The following is a 25,999-nucleotide window of genomic DNA, read 5'->3' as shown; positions in this document are numbered from 1 at the left end:
TAAATACCTAAGGTACCGTACTTTACGGCTAACAAGACGACTACAGCACATTAGGCTTGTTTATTGTACATCTGATGATACTTATATTTTCATGAATTCTGCCTGATATTTTATTAACACAGTGCAGATGTGATAACAACACAATTCTGTTCACTTCAATTACCCTCCATAAATTAGCCCAACATTCTTAATTTCTTAATTTAGTTAAAAGTGTGTTAAATGTAACATTATTCAGGACCACACTTTTCACACACACACAAAGTAAACAAGTCGCGGAAGGCGAAAATACAACATTTAGTCAAGTAGCTGTCGAACTCACAGAATGAAACTGAACGCAATGCAACGCAGCAAGACCGTATACTCGTAGCATCGTCAGTGCATAGGCAGTGAAATTGACAAGAAGAGCGGGGTAGCATTTGCGCTGAGAAGGATAGCACGCTTTTCTGTACCTCTCTTTGTTTTAACTTTCTGAGCGTGTTTTTAATCCAAACATATCATATCTATATATTTTTGGAATCAGGAACCGACAAGGAATAAGATGAAAGTGTTTTTAATTTGATTTGGAAAACTTAATTTTGATAATAATTTTTATATATTTAATTTTCAGAGCTTGTTTTTAATCCAAATATGACATATTTATATGTTTTTGGAATCAGAAAATGATGGAGAATAAGATAAACGTAAATTTGGATCGTTTTATAAAAAACAATTTTTTTTTACAATTTTCAGATTTTTAATGACCAAAGTCATTAATTAATTTTTAAGCCACCACGCTGAAATGCAATACCGAAGTCCGGGCTTCGTCGAAGATTACTTGACCAAAATTTCAACCAATTTGGTTGAAAAATGAGGGCGTGACAGTGCCGCCTCAACTTTCACGAAAAGCCGGATATGACGTCATCAAAGACATTTATCAAAAAAATGAAAAAAACGTATGGGGATATCATACCCAGGAACTCTCATGTCAAATTTCATAAAGATCGGTCCAGTAGTTTAGTCTGAATCGCTCTACACACACACACACACACAGACAGACAGACAGACACACACACACACGCACGCACATACACCACGACCCTCGTCTCGATTCCCCCCTCTACGTTAAAACATTTAGTCAAAACTTGACTAAATGTAAAAAGCAAAAGCAATCATTATGATCAACATTCAAACCTGTTTTTAAATTTCACCGTGCTTCCTGGATTGGGACAACCCAGAGCCCAACTAAAGTGTCTGTATCTCTAAAACTATTGGGAGTTTTTGATTGAGACTTCATGTAATCCTCAAACACCATATCACCTTCCTATCGACCAATTTTTAAAGGATCCCAATCTTTGTAAACAAACAAATAAACAATTACGTCATTTGAACTACTCAGTCCGGATGTTGTGGGTCGTTGACGACCCATATTCAACGACCCATATGGAATTAAAGATGGTATTTTACTGTGTTTATCCCTATTCGGATGGCGTGGGTCGTGTACGACCCATACTCTGCAAAGAGGCGGTAAAGAGTTTATCCCTATTCAGATGGCGTAGGTCGTGTACGACCCATACCTTCTACGTTGAATCCATATTTAAAAAGTATGGGTCGTACATGACCCACATCATCCGGACTGTGTGGTCCAAAGCGTGATCCAGTGAAGGTTGATGTCAAAAGAAAGAAAGGAAGAAAATCAATACCTAGCACTAATTTCCCAGTCATATCGCACTACATAATAGTCTATTAAAAATCTAAAAAACACAAGCAAGGTTACTAATTGGAACATTTGATTGTAGACAAAACAAAACATTCACTAGTCTGTCGACCTACTGGCCTTTAATTGTAGTGGACGGACATACAAATCAAAATGAGACAATCAAAAAAATAACTAAGCTCAGTAAAGCATATAATGCAACACATCTTATTATCCAAGGTTGAGAATTCCTCCATATGTTGCGGACAAAAAGGTGCCCCCTCAAATCATGCACCCCCAAACATAATGTGTATGGGGTCATTATTCTCCCCCAAACATAACATGTATGGGGGGTCATTATTCTCCCCCAAACATAATGTGTATGGGGTCATTATTCTCCCCCAAACATAATGTGTATGGGGTCATTATTCTCCAGAGCTGGGTACCAGTGGAAACCATGCTACGAAGTTGACATTTCTTTACTTAACTGAGATATTTAAACCATACAAATTGATTTCATAAATATAAGTACTGGTTCCATATATATCCTTGGCCTGCAGATAAACGAATTAAAAATACTTGCAGCTTTTGTTTGTCTACATTATGACAACTTTGTGACAGGGAAACCAAAGGTTGTGGTATGGATTTGAACACTTAAAACAATTATAATAAATTTTAAAAAGACAAAAATATATACCTGTACTATGTTTTCTGTTGCATGTCTGTATCATTATCTAACTGGGGTATTGCTTTAAAAAGTAAAGAGAATACATTCTAGCTGCCATTTAATATACGTTATAATCATTTAAAGGACTGAAAATGCATGTCACAAAATGAACACAGCTCTGGAGAATAACCTGTTTAAATATAGCGCTGACTCCTTGATAATAAGATGGCCAGAATGGAGCAGTATAGCCTATAGTAAAACATTGGTCCCTGAGCGTACTGTAAAACTTAAGGAGGGACAACATGGAGAATCCAGTTGAGGCTTACACGAGCGCAGCCTTGGAGTGAAGGGAGGTAATCCCACCATGATTTCAAGACAGTATCAAAAGAGAAAATTTAGTCTGATGCAAGTGCCTTCCCCTGAGTACCAGACAGATCAGCTCCTGCCATGCCTTTTGTTAAGCAGAGCGGTTAGAAATATGTACCTAACTCTCTCTCTAGCATGTCTAACAACTGGTTGTATGACTAGGCTTATACATAGCTGCCAACCTTCTGAAGTCAAAATCCAGGGGGACCATTTAGTCTTGAATATGAGCAGGGAGAAGTTGTAAAATTTGGGAGATTCCCGAAAAATCCGGGAGGGTTGGCAGCTATGCTTGTACCTAAAACTTCCATCCATCAATTAATCAAGAAATCAAGCAAGCAATCAAGAAATCATCCTATTCCGTTATGCCCAGAAATGTCGTTCATGGATCATGAGGAAAAGCTGCCTGCCATTTTTCTCTGAGTTTGTTCTTCACACTCTCCGGAGCAAATATACAGTCTATGGAGGCAAGTGAGAGATGCCAGAGGTCTTTTCTGGAAAAATTAAATGTCCTTGCCGCATGAGCATACTCCTCTGAGACTGTTGTCTGGTACACTCCTGTTCCGTCCGTCTGAGGGAAAAAGACAGAAAATCGTTGTTAGATCACAAGAATTGTCTGTAACAAAGCAAGATTTCAGATGTTCACATCTACAATACTGGAACCACACAGTTAGACGTGAACAACGTAACCCATGCTATTTGGTACCATCTCACTTTTGCACCAGAATAGAAAAAGCTGGCTTTAATCTGATGATTATATCTTTGAATTGTATAAACGGAAGACAACAACAGGAGAACAATTTGTCTACGGTTTTGTAATGAATATGTCTAAAACTTCTTTTGCATAAACTGAACTTTATCTTCCAGATTCTTTCAAATAGCAGCTTACACAGATGACAACAGGATGCTTTTTCTGGAACCAGAAGTTGAAGTGATGTTCCATGTACACTGTGACTGTCTTGGTCTTCAGGTTGGATGTCATGCAGGCCTCTGGAACAAAGAATGCACAGTTTTAATGGAATCATCAAAGAAGGCAAATGAGGATACAAAGATGCTGAAGGTAGTGAAAGACCTGGAAACAGGAAAAAGGCTGGGGGAAGGGGAGATGAGGGGGGGCAGAGGTTTAGGAGAGTTATAGGGTGTAAGGCATGAAAAAACAGCAACTGCAGAGTTTTAAATGTACATGCATGATGGAACTGCTGAAGCAGGGAATATAAAGTGTAAGTGAGTACAGAAGGGAATATTATTATATACATGCACCACAAGGTACAAAAGCATGCATCAGTCTGCAGTGTTGTTTCCCTTCTTTGGGGTGCTTTGGGTACATTTTCTATAAACTTAATAAGCTTCAAAAGTGTAATATGAAAATTGTAATATTTAGAACTCACACATGCACACATGTATGCACAAATGCACACATGCATGCACACACACACACACACACACACACACACACACACACACACACACACACTCCTTTGTAAACACACATACAGCTCAATACCAACCTATGGGAATTTTCTTGGTAAGCACAATGTCCTCTATTTCTTCATGCCCTTGGCCTGGTTCATAGCGGTGCAGAAATGTGCCGTGTCCAATGCGATCAGGGGGAGCTTGCCTCAGCACTGCCAACGTCTCTTCAAATTTGGGTAACTAGAATACAAAACACAAGAGAAAATATTCAAAATGATATCACAAGGGAGGCAACTTTCTTTATCACCAGCCTAGCCAAGTTTCAGAGTTTGCTGCAATTATCTCCTCTTGGTAAAGTTTGGTCCAATGCCTGCTTGAACATTATTTCCTGGAGGCATTAGAATATGCAGATAATAAATAATGATACACAAACAACAAACAAAAGTTGTTTAAACTGTCTAATTTTCAAAACTTGAACAGGACGCATTCTTTCGCTGATAAGACGCACATGCAATTGTCCATAAAAAATAGCAATCATTGTAAGGTGAAGCTTGGCGTGTCTACACAAAACACATGAACTATACTTGTGAGTATTAGACTGGTAATTGTCCCAAAAATTGTTTGAAAATAAACAGTACAGCGGAATTTTAGAAGCTATCTTACCTCAGCTAGATGGCTCGCCACTTTGAGACCCTTTTGTTTTGCTGATAAAAACACAGGTATGAAGTCTGCTGCATTTCCTACCTGAAATACAAAATTGTGCGATAATTAATAAAAAAAAAAGGTACCATTCTGATGTAAATGTAGTGCAGAGTTCAACAAAAATATCCATAGAGTATGCCCATTACTTTCTGTAACCCCTGTAACTTAAACATTAACAGTGTTCAGACCTGGGAATTTCCGCCTCAGAAGTTAGTACTCAACTTCAACATAAAGCAATAAACTCACATTTCCCACGCAAAATTCCTATAAAAAACAACAACTTGTAAAGCAGGTCTCATCACTGTCATTGTCATCATTACTGTCGTCATCGTCGTCATCTTCTCCATCACTAACACTACTATCATCATCATCATCATCGTCTCCACGCATCACTACCATTATCTATGTATACTCACAGCAGGATCCCCGCTAAAGTCAATTCCCACAACAAGGCCGTCCGTTTCCTCCTTGAATTTTTCTGCCAGGTCAACTGTCAGTTGTGCGACCTCCACGCTGTTACGACGATCTATGGACAGCAGCAAGTAGACTTCAATGTCAAGGTTTTCCGCCTGGCAGTCACGGACACCTCTCAGCATCGTGCGAACGTACAGCTCTCTTGTCATTCCTGTGCGGGGGATTTCTTTCGGTGTCGAACGAAGTTCCAGGTACTTGACATTATCCGCTGCAAAGCTGCGAATGACTCCGACTGTTAACTGGAAAATAAACACAATATGACATAAAAAGTAAGTCTAATCTATATAGATCAAAATAAACTACAACCAAGTTAAAATACTCTTCTACTCAATATTTGACTAAAAGAACATCAGAACAAAGGAAACTATGCTGTACATGAGAATGATCCAAGAAAGGAACAGACTACAATACAATACAATACAATTTAATAAAGTTATTGTATTGTATTGTATTGTATTGTAGTAGCCTACAAATCACCATCTCTCTCTCTTCAACTGTTGCTTAAAGCCTATTATGACCATTTAAGCTATATTATCTCTGAAACAAAAAGTATGTTTTCAAAATGTCTTTCTGCCCCTCTGTCTGTCTCTTTTCCTTCTTACTTCCTCACTTCCTGTCCCTTAATGTTGTACACATACCAATAAGAATATCCCTTCTGAATAAATAAAGGTCTTAACTTCTTCTTCTTCTTCTTCTTCTGCGTTCGTGGGCTGAAACTCCCACGTACACTCGTGTTTTTTGCACGAGTGGAATTTTACGTGTATGACCGTTTTTACCCCGCCATTAAGGCAGCCATACGCCGCTTTCGGAGGAAGCATGCTGGATATTTTCGTGTTTCCATAACCCACCGAACTCTGACATGGATTACAGGATCTTTTCCGTGCGCACTTGGTCTTGTGCTTGCGTGTACACACGAAGGGGGATAAGCCACTGGCAGGTCTGCACATAAGTTGACCTGGGAGATCGGAAAAATCTCCACACTTAACCCACCAGGCGGCCGCGACCGGGATTCGAACCCTCGACCTTCCGATTAAGAGGCCGACGTCTTACCACCACGCCACAGCGCCCGTCAAAGGTCTTAACAATGCTGTTGTTTTCAAATCGTTCAAATTCACAACATTGAAGAAAACTTGAGATAAAACAAAGGTCAGACATCCAAAGGCAAACAATATAAATACCTTGTAAACGGCTTCCTCATCATCTACCACTTGATGAATTAGTTTGAAGACATTAAAGGAGCTGTAAAACAAAACATACAAACATCTCCTTCAGCACAGCCAAGAATTAAATACACATAATTCAGTTTTGAAAACTGTTTCAAAACACTGAAAACCCCTATCAAGATTTATTTTTTTACTTTACAATATATATTAAACTAACAACTAGCTGCACTGAGCAACATACATGAGCATAACAAAAATGATTTCAATTTTTTTTTTTTTTTTTTTTTTTTTTTTTGACTATGCAAAGCATACAATAACATTTGAGGGCTTAAATCTGTTACAGAAGCTGTACATACGTACTATGCAGTTAGCAGAAAATATAATGAGCATTCTGTGACTGAAACATGCAAGTCTATGTAATCATTCAACGATTGAAATATGTATGCCTACACATAATACTGTTTCAGTTCAGTCAGCAGGAGATGTGAGGGCTCAACGATTGAATTTACATATATTATATCTATCCCGCTTGCAATGGGTGTGGCCAGTCTGTGTCATGAAATCAGGTTCATTTAAACTGTCTTGATATGACAGGAGAGACTTACTCATCCATTTCCTTGCAGTCTGATATGCTCATGGACCAGTTAATGCTCACATCTTTGTTGGTTTGTGATTTTCTCTCCACCAGCTCCTTCAGGGTGTGACTGTCAAAACATGTGTTCAGGTGAGCGTGCAGTTCCTGCACAAATATTTCAGTACATGTACATGCAGCAGTGGCGTGGTGGTAAGACGTCGGCCTCCTAGTCGGGAGGTCGTGAGTTCGAATCCCGGTCACTGCCGCCTGGTGGGTTAAGAGTGGAGATTTTTCCGATCTCCCAGGTCAACTTATGTGCAGACCTGCTAGTGACTTAACCCCCTTCGTGTGTACACGCAAGCACAATCTTGACCAAGTGCGCACGGAAAAGATCCGGTAATCCATGTCAGAGTACGGTGGGTTATGGAAACACGAAAATACCCAACATGCCTACTCAATGAAAGCGGAGTGAAGCTGACTCTCAGATTATAGTTTGGGGAACCTAAATGAGCAAACGAGCTCACACGTAATTACCAGACAATTTTGGAATGCTGAAGAAGAAGAAGATATTTCATTTTCACATGCAGTGTATTCATCTGCATTGGAAGGTTGCATGCATTTTCCCCTTACTTTAATTTTCTTTTGTTTTGCTGCACAGGAAACAGATCACCCAACATAGAGCTACATTACATGTACTATGGTGTATAAATAATATATATTACTATTAAATGTACACAAGTATGGATATATATATATGTATAGTATGTATATGTCAAGCGCCATTTGCCGATCAGCGCGATCTTAAGATGGCGCAGAACCATATGACGATCCGCAGAAAGCGCACCCATCTCGAGATGGGCCACGATCGTCACATGGTTCTGCGCAATCTTAAGATAAGCAAAACAATGACTCGTCGGGTTTAAATAGAAACAACATATTTTGAAAATTGTCGTCACAGACAAAATTTCGTCGGTTTGTTCAGTGACCACCATCTTGGAAATGACGTCAATTCTTCACTTCGTCATACATGACTCGGTTGCAAATAATAAGGTCTGCCCCGTATGTCCTGAAAGGCACTGAACCAAACCCTTTCATGACGTTATTGTATTTTTTTTTCATGTGTTACATTAAATGCATTGATTGTTATTATTAAGTTTGTCTCAATGAAGAAATGAAAAAATAACCCAATGTGAACTCTAAAATATCACTATATCGCTATTCTGTTCATGCAAAATAAGTCACCTGCAGTTGAGCTTTCGTCTTTGTCTGGACCCTTCTATACATATAAATAAAAGAGAGTGTCTGTCTGTCTGTGTGTGTGTGTGTGTGTCTGTCTGTGGTCGCCATACCTCAGAGATGGCAAAAGATAAGCACAAGATATTTTGCATGCACACTGCCCTGGACCCACAAATGTGCATCTGGGTTTTAGTTTCTCCAGACAATTGTTTCCTTCCTCGGATAATTACCCTCGCCATCTATCAATACAGTCTATATAGTGCAAGGGAGGTAAGTCATGGTTTGTCACCCACGGAAGGGAGGTAACTCTCATCAAACCAGTATACCGTGTCATTCTCAAGGGTTACCCCCCGCCCGCTATCATCCCGCCGTCCCCCCCCCTCCCACACACACACACACAATCAATCAATCAATCAATCAATCAATGAGTCTTATATCGCGCATATTCCGTGGGTACAGTTCTAGGCGCTCTGCAGTGATGCCGTGTGAGATGAAATTTTATACGGCCAGTAGATTGCAGCCATTTCGGCGCATATTTACCTTTCACGGCCTATTATTCCAAGTCACACGGGTATAGGTAGACAATTATTAACTGTGCCTAAGCAATTTTGCCAGGAAAGACCCTTTTGTCAATCGTGGGATCTTTAACGTGCACACCCAATGCAGTGTACACGGGGGGAAGTTCGGACACCGAAGAGAGTCTGCACACAAAGTTGACTCTGTGAAATAAATTTCCGCCGAACCTGGGATCGAACTCACGCTGACAGCGGCCAACTGAATACAAATCCAGCGCGCTACCGACTGAGCTATATCCCCGCCCCAAAAACACACACACACTAACCCTGCCCCCTGCTCCCCCTCCCTGCCTTCCAGATCATCGCGAATAATGTTTACGAAACGATCGCCTCAGTGAAAGATCACGAGAATTTACAGATTTCTCTCCCCTGTTCAAAAAGGTATGACGCGCTCACTCATGAGGTATGCGTGCTTTGATCAGACGGTAACTACAGTGGGTGTGAGAAGGGGTAAACAAATCACGAAGAATGTTGCGTCCCATCTAGTCAGCGGCGCTTTTCCGGAAATGACCTGCGCTTTGTTGGAATTCCAACTATGGCCGCCATTGTTGGAATTCCAACTTCGCGCTACGCGATTCTGGAAATGAACCGCGCGCAGAGTGAGAATTTTGCTCTTTCTTAGAATGCGATGATTAAATGATAATTGATGGACTACAATCATCAGCGTATGTTTAAAATATCAATAGTTGGTTGTAATAAAACAGATGCATTAGACAAAATCATACCAACTGCTATTTTTGTTACTTACGAACCTTGGAAAAATAAACTGCACTGACCTGGCCGGCTGAGATCTTTTTGACGTCGTTCTGAACAAACGAGCGCTTCAGTTTGCCATTTTAACTGGTGCTAGTGAAGTTTACCCTTACAATTTAAGTAACGTTGACAACACTCATGCGTAACTTAATTGTTGCTTGATTGTCTTCTTCTTGATGTAGGCCTACTGTGTAAAGTTGAAACAGTAGTTGGTTTGGGTATGTGTGAGGGTATATTTATGCATCCCCCCCTCCACACACACACCCGCACACACACACCCCAAGCACACCATCATCATCATGCCAAACATCTATGCGTGTATAGTTGGGTTCAGGGTAGGTATTTGGTAAGTTCTGTAAGTAGCAGTCAAGGGACCAACATTATTTTACTAGTTTGCACAAAAATGTAACTTACTGAGTGGAAATTGCTTTTGTTTTATCTAAAAGTAAGTATGTTATATTATTGTAAAGTAAAATCCATTAACAAACTCGCTTGATAATTTCTGTGTATTCCGTTAACTTTTGCGTTCTTTATATTTTATTGTCAATACAAAAGCCACCAACAGCATTCAGTATTAAATTCATTATGATATGCCACCTGCATCTAAACAGGTTTATTGTTAACATTATTGACTGTTAACTCAGTGTGACCGGCCATTCTTGTGTCATTGGAAACACCCAGTGTCACAGAAATTGAAGATGCATGTCCCAAGTGTGTTCTATGAGAGAAAGATTATATTCAACAGCTATATGGGCAGAAGGGCAGAACAATTTTTTATTACTTGCTTGAGAATGTGTAAATACTGAGAACAAAATGACATATTTTTGTGTTCAACACTTTTTTCATCATTAGAAACAGTTTATAACGGTTGTGAACAACTTCTCCTGGTGACACAAGATCAACAGGAGGTACCATAATTTTCATACAGAGGGTGTAAGAATTTGAAAGGATTAAAGTCAGTTAATGCAAAAATTAGCACTAAATGTGTGCTTGTGTGCATATGTGAAAAACCTGGTAATATGGTATATTTGAATACATCTCCAGTTTCAATGTACACAGTGTCTGCCTAACCCAATCATTATGATGCAAAGCAAGGTGTGTGTGTGTTTGTTTTTTGGGGGGTACAAGGGATGCTCTTATATTTCTTTGGAACAACTGACACGCTATGTTATATATAAGTGCTACATTTTGTGTGCTTGATTGCATCACTAACTTAATGTATATAAGTTGAGTAGGACTTTTCTTTGAATAATGCCTTTTGGTCTTTGATAAACAAAGGGAAGGAAGCACTGCCAATGCATACATTTCATGATTTGTTTAATTAAATTCACACACCACACAAGAGAGGTAGCTTTCTCAGAAGGAGAGAAGGTCACTTTTTTCAACCAAAGCAACAAAGCGAAGACCAAAACAGAGATTAATGAACTGAATTTATAAACAAACAGAATATGAAAACAAACTTATGACTGTGATTTACACTACATGGGTGGGAGTCTGAATTTTGCCTGCGACTGAACTTTTTTTTTACTGCCGGGGTCCAAGGGCCGCCTAGGCCTTGGTGGATTGCAGGGGCAGCATGCAGCCAAAAACAAATTTTAGCATTTAAGCAGAGGATTAAGAATTATTTTAAGCCTGGCTTTAAAACTGAAAAAATAACAAGGTTGGTTTAGGTACTCAAACCATAACATCTTGTTAATTGAAGCGATTTATGCACGTTTTTAACACCTCACATGATTACAATTATAGATTTTTTTTGTACGTCCCACATGCATTATATTTCATTTGATTCACTCTGAATCACTTCTCTGTCTTAGTAGGAAAGCCGCATGAAATTATATATATCATTATTGAGAAAAGAAAAGACAATTCATACATCATGATGCTTGAGGAGCAATTATGCACACACACACTCACACCCCAGGTCAAATGCTTGTCTTTGACCCCAGTCTCACAGGAACACCAACACAAAGAAATCAGTGATGCAAATCAAAACTTTAATTCTCCCACAAAAAAAACACATAAACTGTATGAGCACCAATGAACACACACACACACACCATTTCATTTAGTTTTATACACATAAAATGGAAAGGCAAACATCATTAGGCAAGTTTGTTGTTCACAAATACAGAGATACAAAAATTAGAAGATGGAATTCAGAAGAAATGTTCAAGGGTAAAAAAATATTTTATAAGTGCACAAAGCTTTCATACCCACAATAATGACATTATTCAGGATACAGCCTCAGTTGCCTTATTGATTAAAACAAAGTACGTTACTGCTTAGTTTGTGCTGTTTGCATGAAAATGGATCGATGGCAAAGAAATCACAACAGACTGCAAAACGTAACTTATAACACCACAATTATCACACAGCAGAGGCAAACCTTGGTAACTGGGGTCAAACGGTAACGCAAATCTCAAAAGTTACAGAAGATACTTGTTTGAACTTGACAGTCAAACACAAAAAACTATACATCAAGAAAATAACAAGAAAAAAAATTAGTGACATCATTATGATCACAAAGCAGAAGCAACTAGAAAATTGGGGTCAAACTGTTCAGCACTATAATGTCACAGAAGACACACTTTGAAATTGGCACACTGACCCAACAAATAGACAGCACTAATAAATTAATCACATCACAATGATCTCACAGCAGAAGCACTACTTGTAAACTGCAATGAAACTGTACAGCACATCTAACTTTTTACTTTATTTGGTGTTTAACGTCGTTTTCAACCACGAAGGTTATATCGCGACGAGGGAAAGGGGGGAGATGGGATAGGGGAAAGGGGGGAGATGGGATAGAGCCACTTGTTAAGTGTTTCTTGTTCACAAAAGCACCAATCAAAACATTGCTCCAGGGGCTTGCAACGTAGTACAATATATGACCTTACTGGGAGAATCCAAGTTTCCAGCACAAAGGACTAAACATTTCTTACATACTGCTTGACTAAAATCTTTACAAACATTGACTATATTCTATACAAGAACCACTTAACAAGGGTAAAAGGAGAAACAGAATCCGTTAGTCGCCTCTTACGACATGCGGGGTGCAGAGAAATAAGGATGTGGAAAAGAAGACTTTTGGTAAGTGAAATAAAGGTGATGGATCCAGTCAGGTAGAAATAAGACAACAAGAAAAGAATTGGAAAACTGCAGGGAATAGTAGGGAGAGTTTTCTTGGAAGGAAATATAGGTGAAAGGACTGGTAAGGCAGAAATAAGACAAAAGAAGAGAAGTAAAGGGGTGGGGTAGCTCTGTTTAAACGCTCCCGCCGCGTGAAGGCGACCCCATGGGAGCCAGCACATCTAAATGCCACAGTAGAACATGTCTGTTTAACACACACACAATTAAGAGATAGCACATAACAAATGAATCACATCTTAATGATCAGCAGAAGCACTACTTGTGAACTGGGGTCTAACTGTTCAGCACTACTTAAAACTCACATTCACAGGAGAACACCTCTGTAAAAACTTGGCACACCCACACACAAAAATAAACAGATGGCACAAAAAAACCTTAAAAATTACAAAACACATCCGTTTAAACTTTGCACAAGAAACCATAAAACAGACAGCAAAAATAAATGAATCACATCTTGATGCTCAGCAGTTTAAGCACTACTTGTGAACTGGGGTCTAACTGTACAGCACTACTTAAAACTCACATTCACAGGAGAACACCTCTGTAAAAACTTGGCACACCCACACACAAAAATAAACAGACGGCACAAATAAATTAATCACATCAAAATAATCACACAGCAAAAGCACTACTTGAAAACTGGCGTCAAACTGTACAGCACAATTTAAAAATCATAAAATGCCTCTGTTTAAACTTTGCACATGAATCCATGACAGACAGCAAAAATACATTAATCACATCTTGATGCTCAGCAGAAGCACCACTTGTAAACTGGCATCAAACTGTACAGCACAACTTAAAAATCATAAAATGCCTTGCACAAGAATCCATAAGACGGACAGCAAAAATACATTAATCACTTCTTGATGCTCAGCAGAGTACTTGTAAACTGGGGTCAAACTGTACAGCACGACTCAAAAAATTACAAAACACATCCGTTTAAACTTTGCACAAGAAACCCAGTGCCACTATGAAACAACAACAACATGATTTTTGAAAACACATACACATGTATACGTTCTGGACACCCCCTGAATATGTTGATTTAAACATATGGAAAATGTAACAAAGTTGTGCAATGCAATAATGACACAACGCAGTGACCCCAAAATGTGACAGGGGTATCTCAAACTAGATTCATGTTGGCAGACTATCAACTACAACTACCCTTGACGTTTTCATAGTTACAAAGCTTGATTCAATAACATCTGAGATAACTTCAACGTTAAAGCCATATGTACTCGATGACTATACACGCTAATTGCTTTACCAACAGCTGGAGACATGCTAAATTAAGTTCCCTGCAAAATATTGTGGTCTAGGACCCCTTCAATGTTGAGATATGTTAATTTTCATTTTGATCTGGATCGTCCTATTTATAGATTTGCCAACAGAGGTAGCGTTGACGCAAGGGAAATAACTCCGCGTCTTTGTTTACATCCAAAGTTTTTGAGACTCTAAAACAAGCTGTAATGCATGTATATGGTTCGCGCATGGCGACATATCGTCATTACATGGTCTTATGGTGCGTTTGACATCGATTATGGGCAAACTACACTTTGTAAACACGGGAGCGCGTACATATGCCTTTAAGTTTTATGAAACAAACATGACTGGCCCCCTGTGACCCCAAAACTTGACAAGGGTCAATCAAACTTAGGTCAAGTCTGGAGATTATCAAACACTAGAAGTATACAAGGTTTCAAACCTGTAGCTTCAAAAACATCTGATATAGCTTCAAGTTCAACGCAAAAGTTTTAATCAAATGAAACGAACATGACCCCGCTGTGACCCCAAAATTTGAAGAGGGTCAACCAAACTGAGATCATTTTGTAAGATCTTACTTTATTTGGTGTTTTATGTCATTTTCAACCACGAAGGTTATATCGCGACGGGGGAAGGGGGGAGATTGGATAGAGCCACTTGTCAATTGTTTCTTGTTCACAAAAGCACTAATCAAAAATTTGCTCCAGGGGCTTGCAACGTAGTACAATATATATTACCTTACTGGGAGAATGCAAGTTTCCAGTACAAAGGACTTTGTAAGATCATCGAACCCTAAATGTTTCAGAGGTCTAGCTTGAAAAACAACCAAGCTAACCTCAAATGTTAAGTTTTTTTGGCCGGATATATGGATTGACACATATTATTCTTAGACTCGCCAATTACTCAGGTGAGTCAATAAAAGACGATTTGGAAAGATTATGCTTTTATGTGCAGAGAAAAGTCTGTGAGTGAACATCATACAGCACTAATGAACAAATTGAGAAGGAAAAAAACCCATGCAGGTGGAAGGTAGAAGACATAAATCAACACTTCCTCATCAGTCCTTGCACACAACACACACAAAATGGACATCTTCTGCCGAGACCTCAGCTCTCGTCATCTCCACCCCAGCACAGTCAAAGTGGCACCAGGAGTGACATTTCTCACAGACTGCACCCAGTCTGCCAAATCCGGTTTTGAGCAAAATGGCATGTCACACATGTTTTTTTCTCGAGGACGTCCATGTTGCAGAAGCCTCTGATGACTGTATTTTCTGAACATCTGGCAGTGACATTGTCGCATCACAGCCACTGGAATGTTTGCCAGCAGCGACTCAGCATTCTGCACACAAGTAAGCAACAATCATAGCAAAACAACTCATTGAGGTCTGGATATATTAAAACAACAACGACAACAACAACAACAACAACAACAACAACAACAACAACAACAACAACAACAACAACGAATGAATTTTAAGCCATGAGTTGTCATTGTTCAGATTTTTAAGCAAGATTAGTGTAAAGTTATGAACACCTTCATCTGTTATTACAATGATAGCTGAGCACTTAAAGTTAAAAAATATTCAATTAAATTGTAACTATGTCACGGTGTAACTGTAAAGTTATGAACAACAAAAGGTAATAACTTATTTATATTTAACTTGATTTCTGACTAGTTGTTGACATGGAAACCAAAATGTTTGACATGGATATGTTTTTGTTGCATGTCTGTGTTATTATAACTAGAGTATTACAGAAAAAAGTACAGAGAATGATACGAATCATTTAAACTTTAAAGGACTGAAAATGCATGACACTAATGGCAGGCACACAGCTCGTATTACATGGACGATTGTTTAGGAAACCTGTTAGTGTTACACATTGAATTATCATTGATCTCACATGGTTGCATAGAACTTTGAAACTGAGTTTCATTCACTGGATGGACCATAGAACATGTCATCTGATACTTTCAGTCTCAATGTCAACAGAAATTTGGCTGACAGTGACACTGACAGCCATGGAATCAAGAACAGTTGGGATTTAACCATAACTCATTAACAAAAATAAACATGCGAAAAAATAAATAAAACAACATAGCGAAATACTTTCAGTCACGTTCATAACTACGAACTTACCTCTTTTTTTGCTGGGTATGCAGAGAACGTCGTTTAAGTCCAATCCTGGAAAGTTCACGAGCTGAAACTTCTTTTCACGCACCCATGGCACCACTGGCACTTGAAGTTGAACTTCGAAGACTTCCCATCTTCAATGTGGTCCCTACGTTTTGTTTTTAGAAACAGCACAATGTTGTCATATTACTTCTGCGTGAGCACGGTTGTATTTTTCTGCGTAAGTTGCACGACAAAACTGTCCACCTCTTCCCTGTGGTCACCCGTCATGGTTAAGGGCGAGAGGCAGACTAGCATCGCCAGTCAAAAGGAGGGCCATTTCTAGAATGAGTCGGTGCGTTTCCGGAAATGACGCGCTTTGTTGGAAATCTACTGAGGCGTGACGAAGTCCCGCGAGATTCCAACTCTGCCCCGGATTCTTACTATGCGCCCAACAAGAACACGTTGAACCAAATAGAAACTTGCCTTGCCTATACATCCAAATGTATGAGCTCACACTGTCATTTTTCTTATCCACATTGGAATAAGATTCGAGAGGTTTCTGAGAGAGCTAGGGGAGAGCAGAAACACCCGGGCGAAGCCGGGCCTGACTGCTAGTTAAGTAATAAGTATGTGTGTTTCCAAGTGATCGGCAGATGGCGCAATTCTTGCTTGGTTTGCACAATCTTAAGATCGCGCAGCTCTATTCATTTTCGGAAATAATCCATAGATGGCGCGCCCATCTCGCTTTCTGCGGATCGTCATATGGTTCTGCGCCATCTTAAGATTGCGCTGATCGGCAAATGGCGCTTGACATATATATACTGAGGGTGTCAAGTAAATGAGACAGATACACAGACAGAGAAAAACAAAGACAGAGAGAGACACACACACAGAAGTAGAGACAGAAAGACAATGAGCAACTGAGTCCGACTCATTCAAGATAGTCAAGATAAGGACCACTTGTCACTACATTTTTGCACTGCTGATAAGTAACCGTAAAACGGTAACAGCTCCGCGCTTTGGCTCTTTTAACACAATGTGACATCAATTTCACGGACAAAATGTTCTGCCCTGCTATTTCACAGGGCCTTTCTATATTAGAGAGAGAGAGAGAGGAAGGGGGGGGGGAGAGAGAGATAGAGCATCCAGACATTTACTCACTATTTTGGGCATTGCATGGCAGAACTGATCAACAGAACCGTCGCCCATTTTGCTCCTGTGATATGTCGAAAGGGTTTGCAATGGCAACAAATAAAAGGAAGTGAAAAGTCCACAGGCTTTTCTTTTTGATCACGTCCAAAGACTGGGAAACAACTCTGACATACCCTTACGGCGAGTCCAGAGTTATTCCCCGTTCTAAGATTTGTTTAAAGACTGATCAATCTCATAGTGTCACACATACGGGACAAATGAACCCTCTGTAATACCAAAAAAAGCTCTAAGTCTGGGAAAAGGACTCAGAACCGGCCTCAGGTTATATTCATTTCAACTTTCATCATCTCAAAACTAGACATTCAGTATCTGAGTTGCAGCAGAACGAAAACAAAACCGAAAGTAGAACTTGCACGAGACGAGATTTGTGGTCTCCTGCTGAAATCATTTCATCGTTCCCTTCTGAGACAACATGGCGAGTGGTGGGTACGACAGGGAAGTGGATACAAGAGTGACATGCAGTGTTTGCCTCGAACCATACAGGGGACGATTTCCGAAACTTCTCCCTTGTTTTCACACATTTTGCTTGCCTTGCCTGACAGAGCTGGCTCTTGCTGCCCCCAATAACAGAAAGGTACAGTTTTGTTCTCAGGTTGTGGTCATAATTCAGCCATTTGTTAACACTTTTTTTGTTGTTGTTTTTTTGTTCATCTGACTCATTGGTCTGACCCCTGGCAGGTTGATTAGCAGATAGTTTTGACATGTATACGGATTTTTTTAGCCTGGACATTTTTTACCTATTAATATTTCCAGTATAGGTCCAACTGACCTATTGTCCTCTGTGCCTAGGAATAACACTGAAGATATGTCTGCATGGAAAGGTTACAGGGGTCAGGCCGGATTGAAGATTTGGGTTTGACCTAGTAAAAAGTAAATTTTAAGAGGCTGTCAGGTCTTAATTGCCTATATTGGACAAGAATTGGTTTGTACGATTGAGTTTTTACACCCTCACGGCTTTTGTGGTATGCGTGTTTAGGTGGTATCAGCCATCTGCACTTATGGTAGAATGACCAAGATCTTTAACGTGCCATTGTGGTGACACGGGGGTGGGAGATGGATACCGTCTCTGGGTCTGCACATAAAGTTGACCCGTGTCCGTCCCGGCCCGGATTCGAACCAGCGACCTTTCGATCACAAGTCCAGTGCTCTACCACCTGAGCTACCCGGGCCCTCGGGTTTGACCTTGTTGTCAGTATTGTATTTATACAAAACCGGCCATGACGGCTAGTTTATAAGACAGTGTTTCGAGTGATCTGATCTCCTATAGTGTATAGTCGGTGTGTTTTGTTTAATATTATTTGGCTGTGCTCATCTGAATTTTGTATGTTGCATAGCAAACAACGCTCGAAAAAGAAGAAAAATAAAATGCTGCACTTGAATTAAATATTCTGTGATTTGGCTTTCTTTTTTCAAAGCCTGGAATAGGTGATGGGGCAACCAGTGGTGGGAATATTGCTTGTCCTACCTGCCGTTCTTTGATTCCACTTCCTGCAGGCGGTGTAGCTGCTTTTCAGGTAAATCCTTTTGACTTGATAATTATTGTTGTCTTCTTCTTTTTCTTCTTCATATTCGTGAGGAAATCCCTTAACAGGGCAACGATCCTCATTTTGGTTGGTTCGCCTAATTTCCCTAGAGTGAAAGATAAAGTGGATAGTGTACCTACGAAAAACAAAATCAAACTAACTCTCTCTCTCTCTCTCTCTCTCTCTCTCTCTCTCTCTCTCTCTCTCTCTCTCTCTCTCTCTCTCTCTCTCTCTCTCTCTCTCTCTCCTCTCTCTCTCTCTCTCTCTCTCTCTCTCTCTCTCTCTCTCTCTCTCTCTCTCTCTCTCTCTCCCACCCCCCCCTCTTTGAAATATTGAATGTCAAGAAAATCATTCTAATTAAATTTTGAACAATGCTTGCTGCGCTGCCCATTGACATGCCTATATATATATATTTGACATTTGTGACTTCTTGTTCAGGCTTTGAAATTCATTTTCACAAAGTTTTAAGTGGCCGCTCATTTAAAACTAACGATTTGTATTTGAATCTTGATAGTTGTTTTTTCACTTGTTCAGTGTGTAATATATATATGCCAATATTCTTTCTACCACAGACAAATTTCTACCTGTTTGAGAGGGATAATGAGACTGAGCCACAGCCTATGCGAACTGGGGCTACCTGTGACATTTGTGACTCAGCACAGTTAGCAAAATACTTTTGTCAAAAATGTCAGCAGAAATATTGCAGTCGATGTCAGCGTTGCCATGACAAATTCTGCAGCACTGGAGTGCCACTTGCTCAGCGTAGCAATCAACAACCTCAGAGGGCAGAAAATACCGCAGTTTCTGAGGAGTTGCAAAGAAAATTGAATGACTTGGCTCAGAACTTAGTTGTGTTGCAAACTGCCAACACTTTGCTGACTCAGAATGTGACATTACTTCATGATACGCAGAAAAAGTTGTCAACAGAAATGACAACACAGAACGACAACCACAAGAAGGAGATCCAATCCATGCAAAAGGATATGTCTGCTCTCAGGAATGAGAATGCTACACTCAGCCACGACATCATGTCACTGCAGAAGGAAAACAACAAACTGCAGCAAAACATGTCGGCAATCCAGGCAGAATCAACAAAAAATGCTTCAGTAGTGCAGTCTTTGACGTCCCAAACTGAGAGCCAGAAGCAAGAAATACAATCTGAGCAAAAGGAAATTTCATCTCTCAAAGATGAGGGTACCAAGTTGCGTCAAGAAATTTCATCGCTGCAAAAGGAAAACAGCAAACTGCGTCAAGATCTGGCAGTATTTCAAGCTGAATTGTCACAGAGGCACAGAACACCGGCATTGGATGGTCAGGCTCAGAAAGATCTCCTGCAGCTAAAGGGAGACAACAAGAGATTAGTGGCTGACGTCAAGTCTCTACAGACAGGGCAGTCAAGAATAGGAGACCAGTGCGAGCAGGTTCTCACAAACTACAAACAGATGGAAGGCAACCTGAAGGGGCTACAGGCAAAGGTGTCATCCTTAGAAAACTATGTCGGCAAACCAGCCAGGGAGGAGATATCAAGCAGTGATGCCGCTGTGCCTGCTGCCACCTCTGATCTTCAAGACCTAATATGGGACCTGCCCTCAACCATAAAGGGGAATACAAAAGTCAAGAAGGAAATGAAATCAAAGGAAAAGAGACTGCCAACGTTCAAAAATTCTGAATCAACAAAGAAGGAAGGTAAGTTGTTGGAACGTTTGTTATTGACAAAACAATACGTTACCGTCACAAATATATCAACCCAACGGTCAAAAGTCAAGAAGGGTAAGTTTATGGAACGTGTAATTATTATAAAAAATCAAAAAATCACAAGAACGTCAACCTAATGGTTTTTGTACTAGACGGACATGTATACAAATAATTAATGAGACAATCAAAAAAACTTAGCTAGGTAAAGGCGTTGACTTTTTAACAACAAGATGGAGCGATTTGAGGATGAACGGAATTGCGTTGACTTCTCAACATCAGTGTGCTGATAGTCGAGGACAAAAGGATTCCTCTCGCCTTCTTTATTCCTAGCTAAATCCGGCACTCAGAAGTAATAAAAAATAATCATTATGATGCTGTTTTCATTCATTAACATACAAATTAAGTGAGCAAAAAATTAAACTCACCACAGTGATTACCGTAGCAGCCATGCATGCAGCCGCTGCAGATTTCCATTGCTTCAACCAAAAACTTAATATTCATTGACCATTATGCCCAGTTAAGTGGCTATATCAGGGAGTTAGTCCTGCTAGAGAAAACAGGTTCTTAGTGGGTATTTATTCTCTGAGGGATGCAAATTCTACACCTATATGCATGTACTCGATCAGTGTCATCTAAAATTAGAAGGGTTTAAAATGTTCAGAAAATTAAGGCGAGACCGGGCAGGCAAAATGAGTTATTTTTGGTCTCATATACCTTTTTGGGGTTGTTGCATTTTTCACACCTTTGCGGTTGGTTGAAAGTGACGGTCGGCAACGGTCGGACGGTCGGCAACGGTCGGTGACGGTCGGCGACAAAAAAACAAGTGTTGCACCAAAACAAACCCTCTCTCCCTCTTTGATTTTTTTTATTTTGAGCGAGCGTCTGTTCACACGTGAATAATAAATCAGTTCACTCAAAAAGTTCACTCTATTGTATACCCGAGTTACGACGACAAAAAACAAGTGTTGCACCGAAACAAACACTCTCTCTTTCTCTCTCTTTAATTTTTTTTTCTTTTGAGTGAGCGTCTGTTCACAAGCGCATAATAAAACAGTATGAGTCAATAAAAGTTCACTCTATTGTATACCCGAGTTAATGACATACCCGGCATTGGTCTTTACTTGGCTACATTCTGTAACACTCCATGATAATGCCTCGACTGAAGGAAACAGACGTGGCCATGTGGCATCTGCTGCGACGACACTGAAAATCTGAGTAGTATATCGAATGTGAAGTCAGTATCATACCTCTCTCTCTCTCTCTCTCTCTCTCTCTCTCTCTCTCTCTCTCTCTCTCTCTCTCTCTCTCTCTCTCTCTCTCTCTCTCTCTCTCTCTCTCTCTCTCAGTCTCTCTCTCTCTCTCAGTCTCTCTCTCTATCTATCTGTCGACAATCAGTAATGCCTGGCCGCTTCTGTGGAGAAGGTGGCCCTCCCTCCCCCCTCCTCCCCAGCCTCTTTTCTCTCGGTTGGGTTTAGTATATAGAGAATGGATTTTACACCCATGCATACTCAATGTAGCCATAATGTTGCCGGCGTCATTGGCAACCTCTCTTGGATTTCACAAAGCAGTTTTTGACTTATTTTTCTGGGTTTATAGCGATACATATTTGGAAGAAAAGAAAGTAAAAAATAAAAAAAATTAAAACTACAATTTCCGGTTTCCACGTACGGTTGTTGTTAACCTTTGTACTGTTTAAGGCGACTAATTGATCGGAACTTTGCTCTGGGTCGAAAGTTGTCGTGGGTATTGATAAGACGTACAATCTTGGGGAGCTGCTGGTTACGGCCATGAATTATAAGCACACAGGACTCCTTCGTCGAAGTAGCAACGAGCCACCGATCATCCCCGGCCCCATCTTTTTGCATGCCCATTCCACTTTTGAAACGTTTTATCATTTTTTTTTCCATCCTAGCGGCAAAGATTGGGCATTTCCCGACAAAACCGATGGTGTTTGGGTCTGCATGATGACGAAAAGTCAATTACAAGAGCAATTCAGTGTGCTTTTCCAAACTCCAGCCTGGCATTGTGCACACTCCATCTGAAGAAAAATGTTGCCAGACACTTGAAAGACAAAGTTGGCGTTGCTTCCAGACAGAGGAACTTACTGATTCACCAACTCTTTGGAGCAGAAGGGCTATCAAACTCATCGGACGAGGTCACATTTGATGTCAGATTGAAAAACCTGACAACGATGTGGCCTGAACAAGACACACGCTATCTCAACAGGATAGCGCAGCAGATCCATGACCATGTCCTGAAGCTCCACTGGAATGGCCAACTACAAGACACGCATTGGACCAACAATAATGCTGAGTCGCTTAACCATACGCTGAAGCACATGGTTGAGTGGAAACCGAGAGAGCTTCCTGACCTGATCAATAACATTGGCCAAAGCTCAACAAGTGGAAATAGCACGCGCCATCATTGGCCGTGGAGAGTTTCAACTGGCTCCACACAATACGCACAAACTGCTGCAAGGAAACTTATGGGTTGCCATGACAGAAGTACAGAAAAGAAAGCACATTGCGACTCTCAGACAATCTGTCAGGCCCCCTGGTTCTGTTCAGAGCAGCTCATCATGCTTCCACGTCACTGGAACACCAACAAAAGGAAAGAAACCCGGCCAGAGGAAACGAAAAAGAGCAGAGAGGACAGCCACCGCAAAAAGGATGAAACTTGGAAATGAATAGTCACCCTCGAACCGTGAGGAAGAACCATAAAATTGTCCCCCTCCATCATCTTGTTTTTGGATGAGCAGCTGGCTGATTTACGGGAACTTTGCTCTGGGTAGAAAGTTGTCGTAAGTATTGATAATATATAAATATAACTATAACACTGACAAAAAAAAATCCAAAGCATGTTGGGTACACATAACTCCTTCGTCGAAGAAGCAACGAGTCACCGGCGATCATCCTCGGCCCCATTTCACAGAATGACCATAAAATTAAACTAGATACTTAGGCTTACATCTGGCCAAGCCCTATTTAGCCTTAGATAATTAAGATTAGTTGACCTAAAATGACAGGAATGTTTTTTCCCATACCGGTAACTTATTGTTAAGATCTGTACGATTGATGAATTAACAAACGTAGAACTTAGATTTTGTTTAGCGAATAAAGATTTTGCGTGTTACATTGAATCCCACAGTATGTGTTTGTAAACACTCTCTCTCCCTCTCTCTCTCTCTCTGTTGTTTTCCCCATTTGACCCCCTCTCCTAAGCCCCCTGAATCTCTCTCTTTCTTCTCCCTCACCTGACACCTTCTCCTAAGCCTCTCTCTCTCTCCCTCTCTCTTCTCGGTGTTGTTTTCCCCATTTGACCCCCTCTCCTAAGTTTGTAGTTGCCGACCGTCGCCGACCGTTGCCGACCGTCGCCGACCGTTGCCGACCGTCGCCGACCGTTGCCGACCGTCGCCGACCGTCACTTTCAACCAACCCCACCTTTGAACATCCTGGAATGCATTCAATAATCTGCTTTTGTCATTTTAGACATGTATTCATGTAAATAAAACCATTTTCAAACCGATGTTTTGTTGTTTTTGTCTGTGTTTTATCAAAAAAATCGAAAAAATGGTCTACTTTGGATACTCCGTGCTGGTAAATGTGCGCACATGACATGACCCTTCGCTGTTCAAACTGTGTGGAAATTTCCGTTCTTCAAGATGACGTCATCACCGTTGGGGAATTTCCGTTGACATAGGCACAAAGAGAGAGAATCCGTTCCAACCGAAACCCCGGAATTAATATATGCAAATATATGTAGGTCAAAGGCATTTGGCGCAAGCGCAGTAGACAACTTATCAGTCCCCCGGTGTCAACAAATCCATGACTTTTTCACCGATTCAGCAGCATTTTTCAAAGTTTTGAGCTGCGGAGAACAACCCTAACATTGGAAATGTTCGGCATAGTGGCAAGAAATATCAGAGAAAGATGAACCAGCAGCAGCGAACAGTAGAACGAAGTAACAACACTCCGAAATGAACCAACATGATCGAATTGAAGCAGACGACATTCTAAGATTCTTGACTCGACGAGGTGGGTTTTGCTTCTTTCTCTTTTCGATCTTGTTTGTTTGACAACGTGATTTATTGCACATTGTTATGTTGTTGTTGTTGTAAGAATGTGTTAGGGTTTGCAGGTAAATGATAAACAGTTTGTGTCTGAAGTATTTTGCGGGTTTCTTGATCCAATTTACTGACCATGCCGCCGCCGCAAACCCCCCCCCCCCCTCCCCTCCCTCCCTCCATCGATCATCTCTGTGATATCGTCTTCACAACCCCTATTTTATTGTTCTTCGCTGGCCAGTCCTTGAGAGCTTACTATGGTGTAACATGTCATCATTATTCTTTGTCTGTGGTCAAACTGAGAAGCAGCATCTGAGCGATGTACGACTGACACAGTTTCTGTTTCTGGTCATTGACCGTAGGAAAATAAGTACCCTACTAGAGAGCGTTCTCTAATTCTAAAGGATTGGTTTACACCAGCATGGCTGACCAACCTATTATTGACAGCAATATTGTTGTCAAATCTTTTCCATTAACTAAGGAATAAAAAAATAGATCCAATTTACTTCACCAAAGAAAAAAAAAGAGTTAAACTAAAGGACTGGGGATGCAACTCATGAATCAAAAGCATAAAGATCACCTGCAAACAGTGCTAGGTTTAGGAAATCTGAAAATGTATACACACACACACACACACACACACACTCACACACACACACACACACACACACACACACACACACACACACACACACACAAAACAGACAACAGACAAGAAACAAGCAAATACATAGCAAGTGTGATGAAATGAATTAATTTTAAAAGAAAAATATGAAAAGAAAGGAAGAAAGAAAGAAAATAATTCAGCTAGTTTCAGTATTAGTTCCTGAGTGTATCATTGTATGTGATTGTGTGGTTACTCAAATCCCATTGTAAACTTGACATGTAAATTTTGTGATAGGGGCTGGTATGTTATGGGATAACCTTCTGTGAGGTTTAGTGTGTGACAGGGTGAGAATACTTTGATTTCTTTTGCTTTTTCGTGGCTGCTTTTATTTTCAATTATTTATCATTATATATATTAAAACATACACTTTTTGTCATTAAGTTGTGTGTGTTTGGGTATTAATAAGTAGTGCAAATCCACATGTAATGAGTATGAGTCACTGTTAAATTAATGAATGTCTTTTGTGTGTGTGTGTGTGTGTGTGTTCGTCAACCGACATGTGTGGGTACGAGCCGCTGAGGTGGTTGTAAGAAAATCCGCCTGGTTCAGTGGTTGGGGGCTGATTGGGATTTCTGATTTACCGGCCTAGCCAAAAAGTTGAGGTACACCCCATGTAACATGGTCATTTGCAAAATAAAGTACAAGCTCTTGTTGACGTTTATATTGAGTCTTAAAATTTGCAGCTTATTACAAACAAAAACCATGGACAGTT

General features: G+C 40.3%; 2 protein-coding genes and 1 long non-coding RNA gene across 3 annotated transcripts; 1 reads left to right on the top strand and 2 right to left on the bottom strand.

The window, feature by feature from the left end:
* Window positions 1-1,795: 1,795 nt before the first annotated feature.
* On the bottom strand, window positions 1,796-17,434 carry LOC138982679 (N6-Methyl-AMP deaminase-like). The gene is made up of 8 exons (XM_070356008.1): window positions 17,289-17,434; window positions 7,060-7,193; window positions 6,470-6,530; window positions 5,234-5,530; window positions 4,779-4,859; window positions 4,211-4,355; window positions 3,592-3,692; window positions 1,796-3,273 (listed from the first exon to the last, which is right to left on the bottom strand). The coding sequence occupies exons 1-8, from the start codon at window positions 17,334-17,336 to the stop codon at window positions 3,085-3,087; spliced, it is 1,056 nt and encodes a 351-aa protein (XP_070212109.1). The 5' UTR covers window positions 17,337-17,434; the 3' UTR covers window positions 1,796-3,084.
* A 97-nt stretch (window positions 17,435-17,531) lies between these two features.
* LOC138951672 (tripartite motif-containing protein 2-like) lies at window positions 17,532-21,359 on the top strand. The gene is made up of 4 exons (XM_070323257.1): window positions 17,532-17,913; window positions 18,755-18,853; window positions 19,435-20,548; window positions 21,319-21,359. Exons 1-4 carry the CDS (start codon window positions 17,752-17,754, stop codon window positions 21,357-21,359), a joined length of 1,416 nt encoding a protein of 471 aa, XP_070179358.1. The 5' UTR covers window positions 17,532-17,751.
* Window positions 21,360-21,661: 302 nt separating this feature from the next.
* Window positions 21,662-23,890, bottom strand: LOC138982608 (uncharacterized). Its single transcript, XR_011460900.1, has 2 exons — window positions 23,811-23,890; window positions 21,662-21,768 (listed from the first exon to the last, which is right to left on the bottom strand). It is a non-coding gene; the product is annotated as an uncharacterized lncRNA (long non-coding RNA).
* Window positions 23,891-25,999: the final 2,109 nt, after the last annotated feature.

Source organism: Littorina saxatilis, linkage group LG1 (assembly GCF_037325665.1).
Source record: "Littorina saxatilis isolate snail1 linkage group LG1, US_GU_Lsax_2.0, whole genome shotgun sequence".
Lineage (NCBI taxonomy): Eukaryota > Metazoa > Mollusca > Gastropoda > Littorinimorpha > Littorinidae > Littorina > Littorina saxatilis.
Note: the sequence above shows the minus strand (reverse complement) of the source record. Positions and strands in the feature narration are given on the sequence as shown.

Bases quoted from the DNA above. Each gene is read 5' to 3' on its own strand.
- LOC138982679 (XM_070356008.1), bottom strand. From the start codon at position 17,336: ATGGGCGACGGTTCTGTTGATCAGTTCTGCCATGCAATGCCCAAAATA. The intron at 4,860-5,233 runs GTGAGTATACAT...TTTGTATTTCAG, and splicing joins ACTTTAGCGGGGATCCTGCT to GTAGGAAATGCAGCAGACTT. The intron at 4,356-4,778 runs GTAAGATAGCTT...TTTGTATTCTAG, and splicing joins TGGCGAGCCATCTAGCTGAG to TTACCCAAATTTGAAGAGAC.
- LOC138951672 (XM_070323257.1), top strand. From the start codon at position 17,752: ATGGCGAGTGGTGGGTACGACAGGGAAGTGGATACAAGAGTGACATGC. The intron at 17,914-18,754 runs GTACAGTTTTGT...CTTTTTTCAAAG, and splicing joins CTGCCCCCAATAACAGAAAG to CCTGGAATAGGTGATGGGGC. The intron at 20,549-21,318 runs GTAAGTTGTTGG...GTTGGTTGAAAG, and splicing joins TGAATCAACAAAGAAGGAAG to TGACGGTCGGCAACGGTCGG.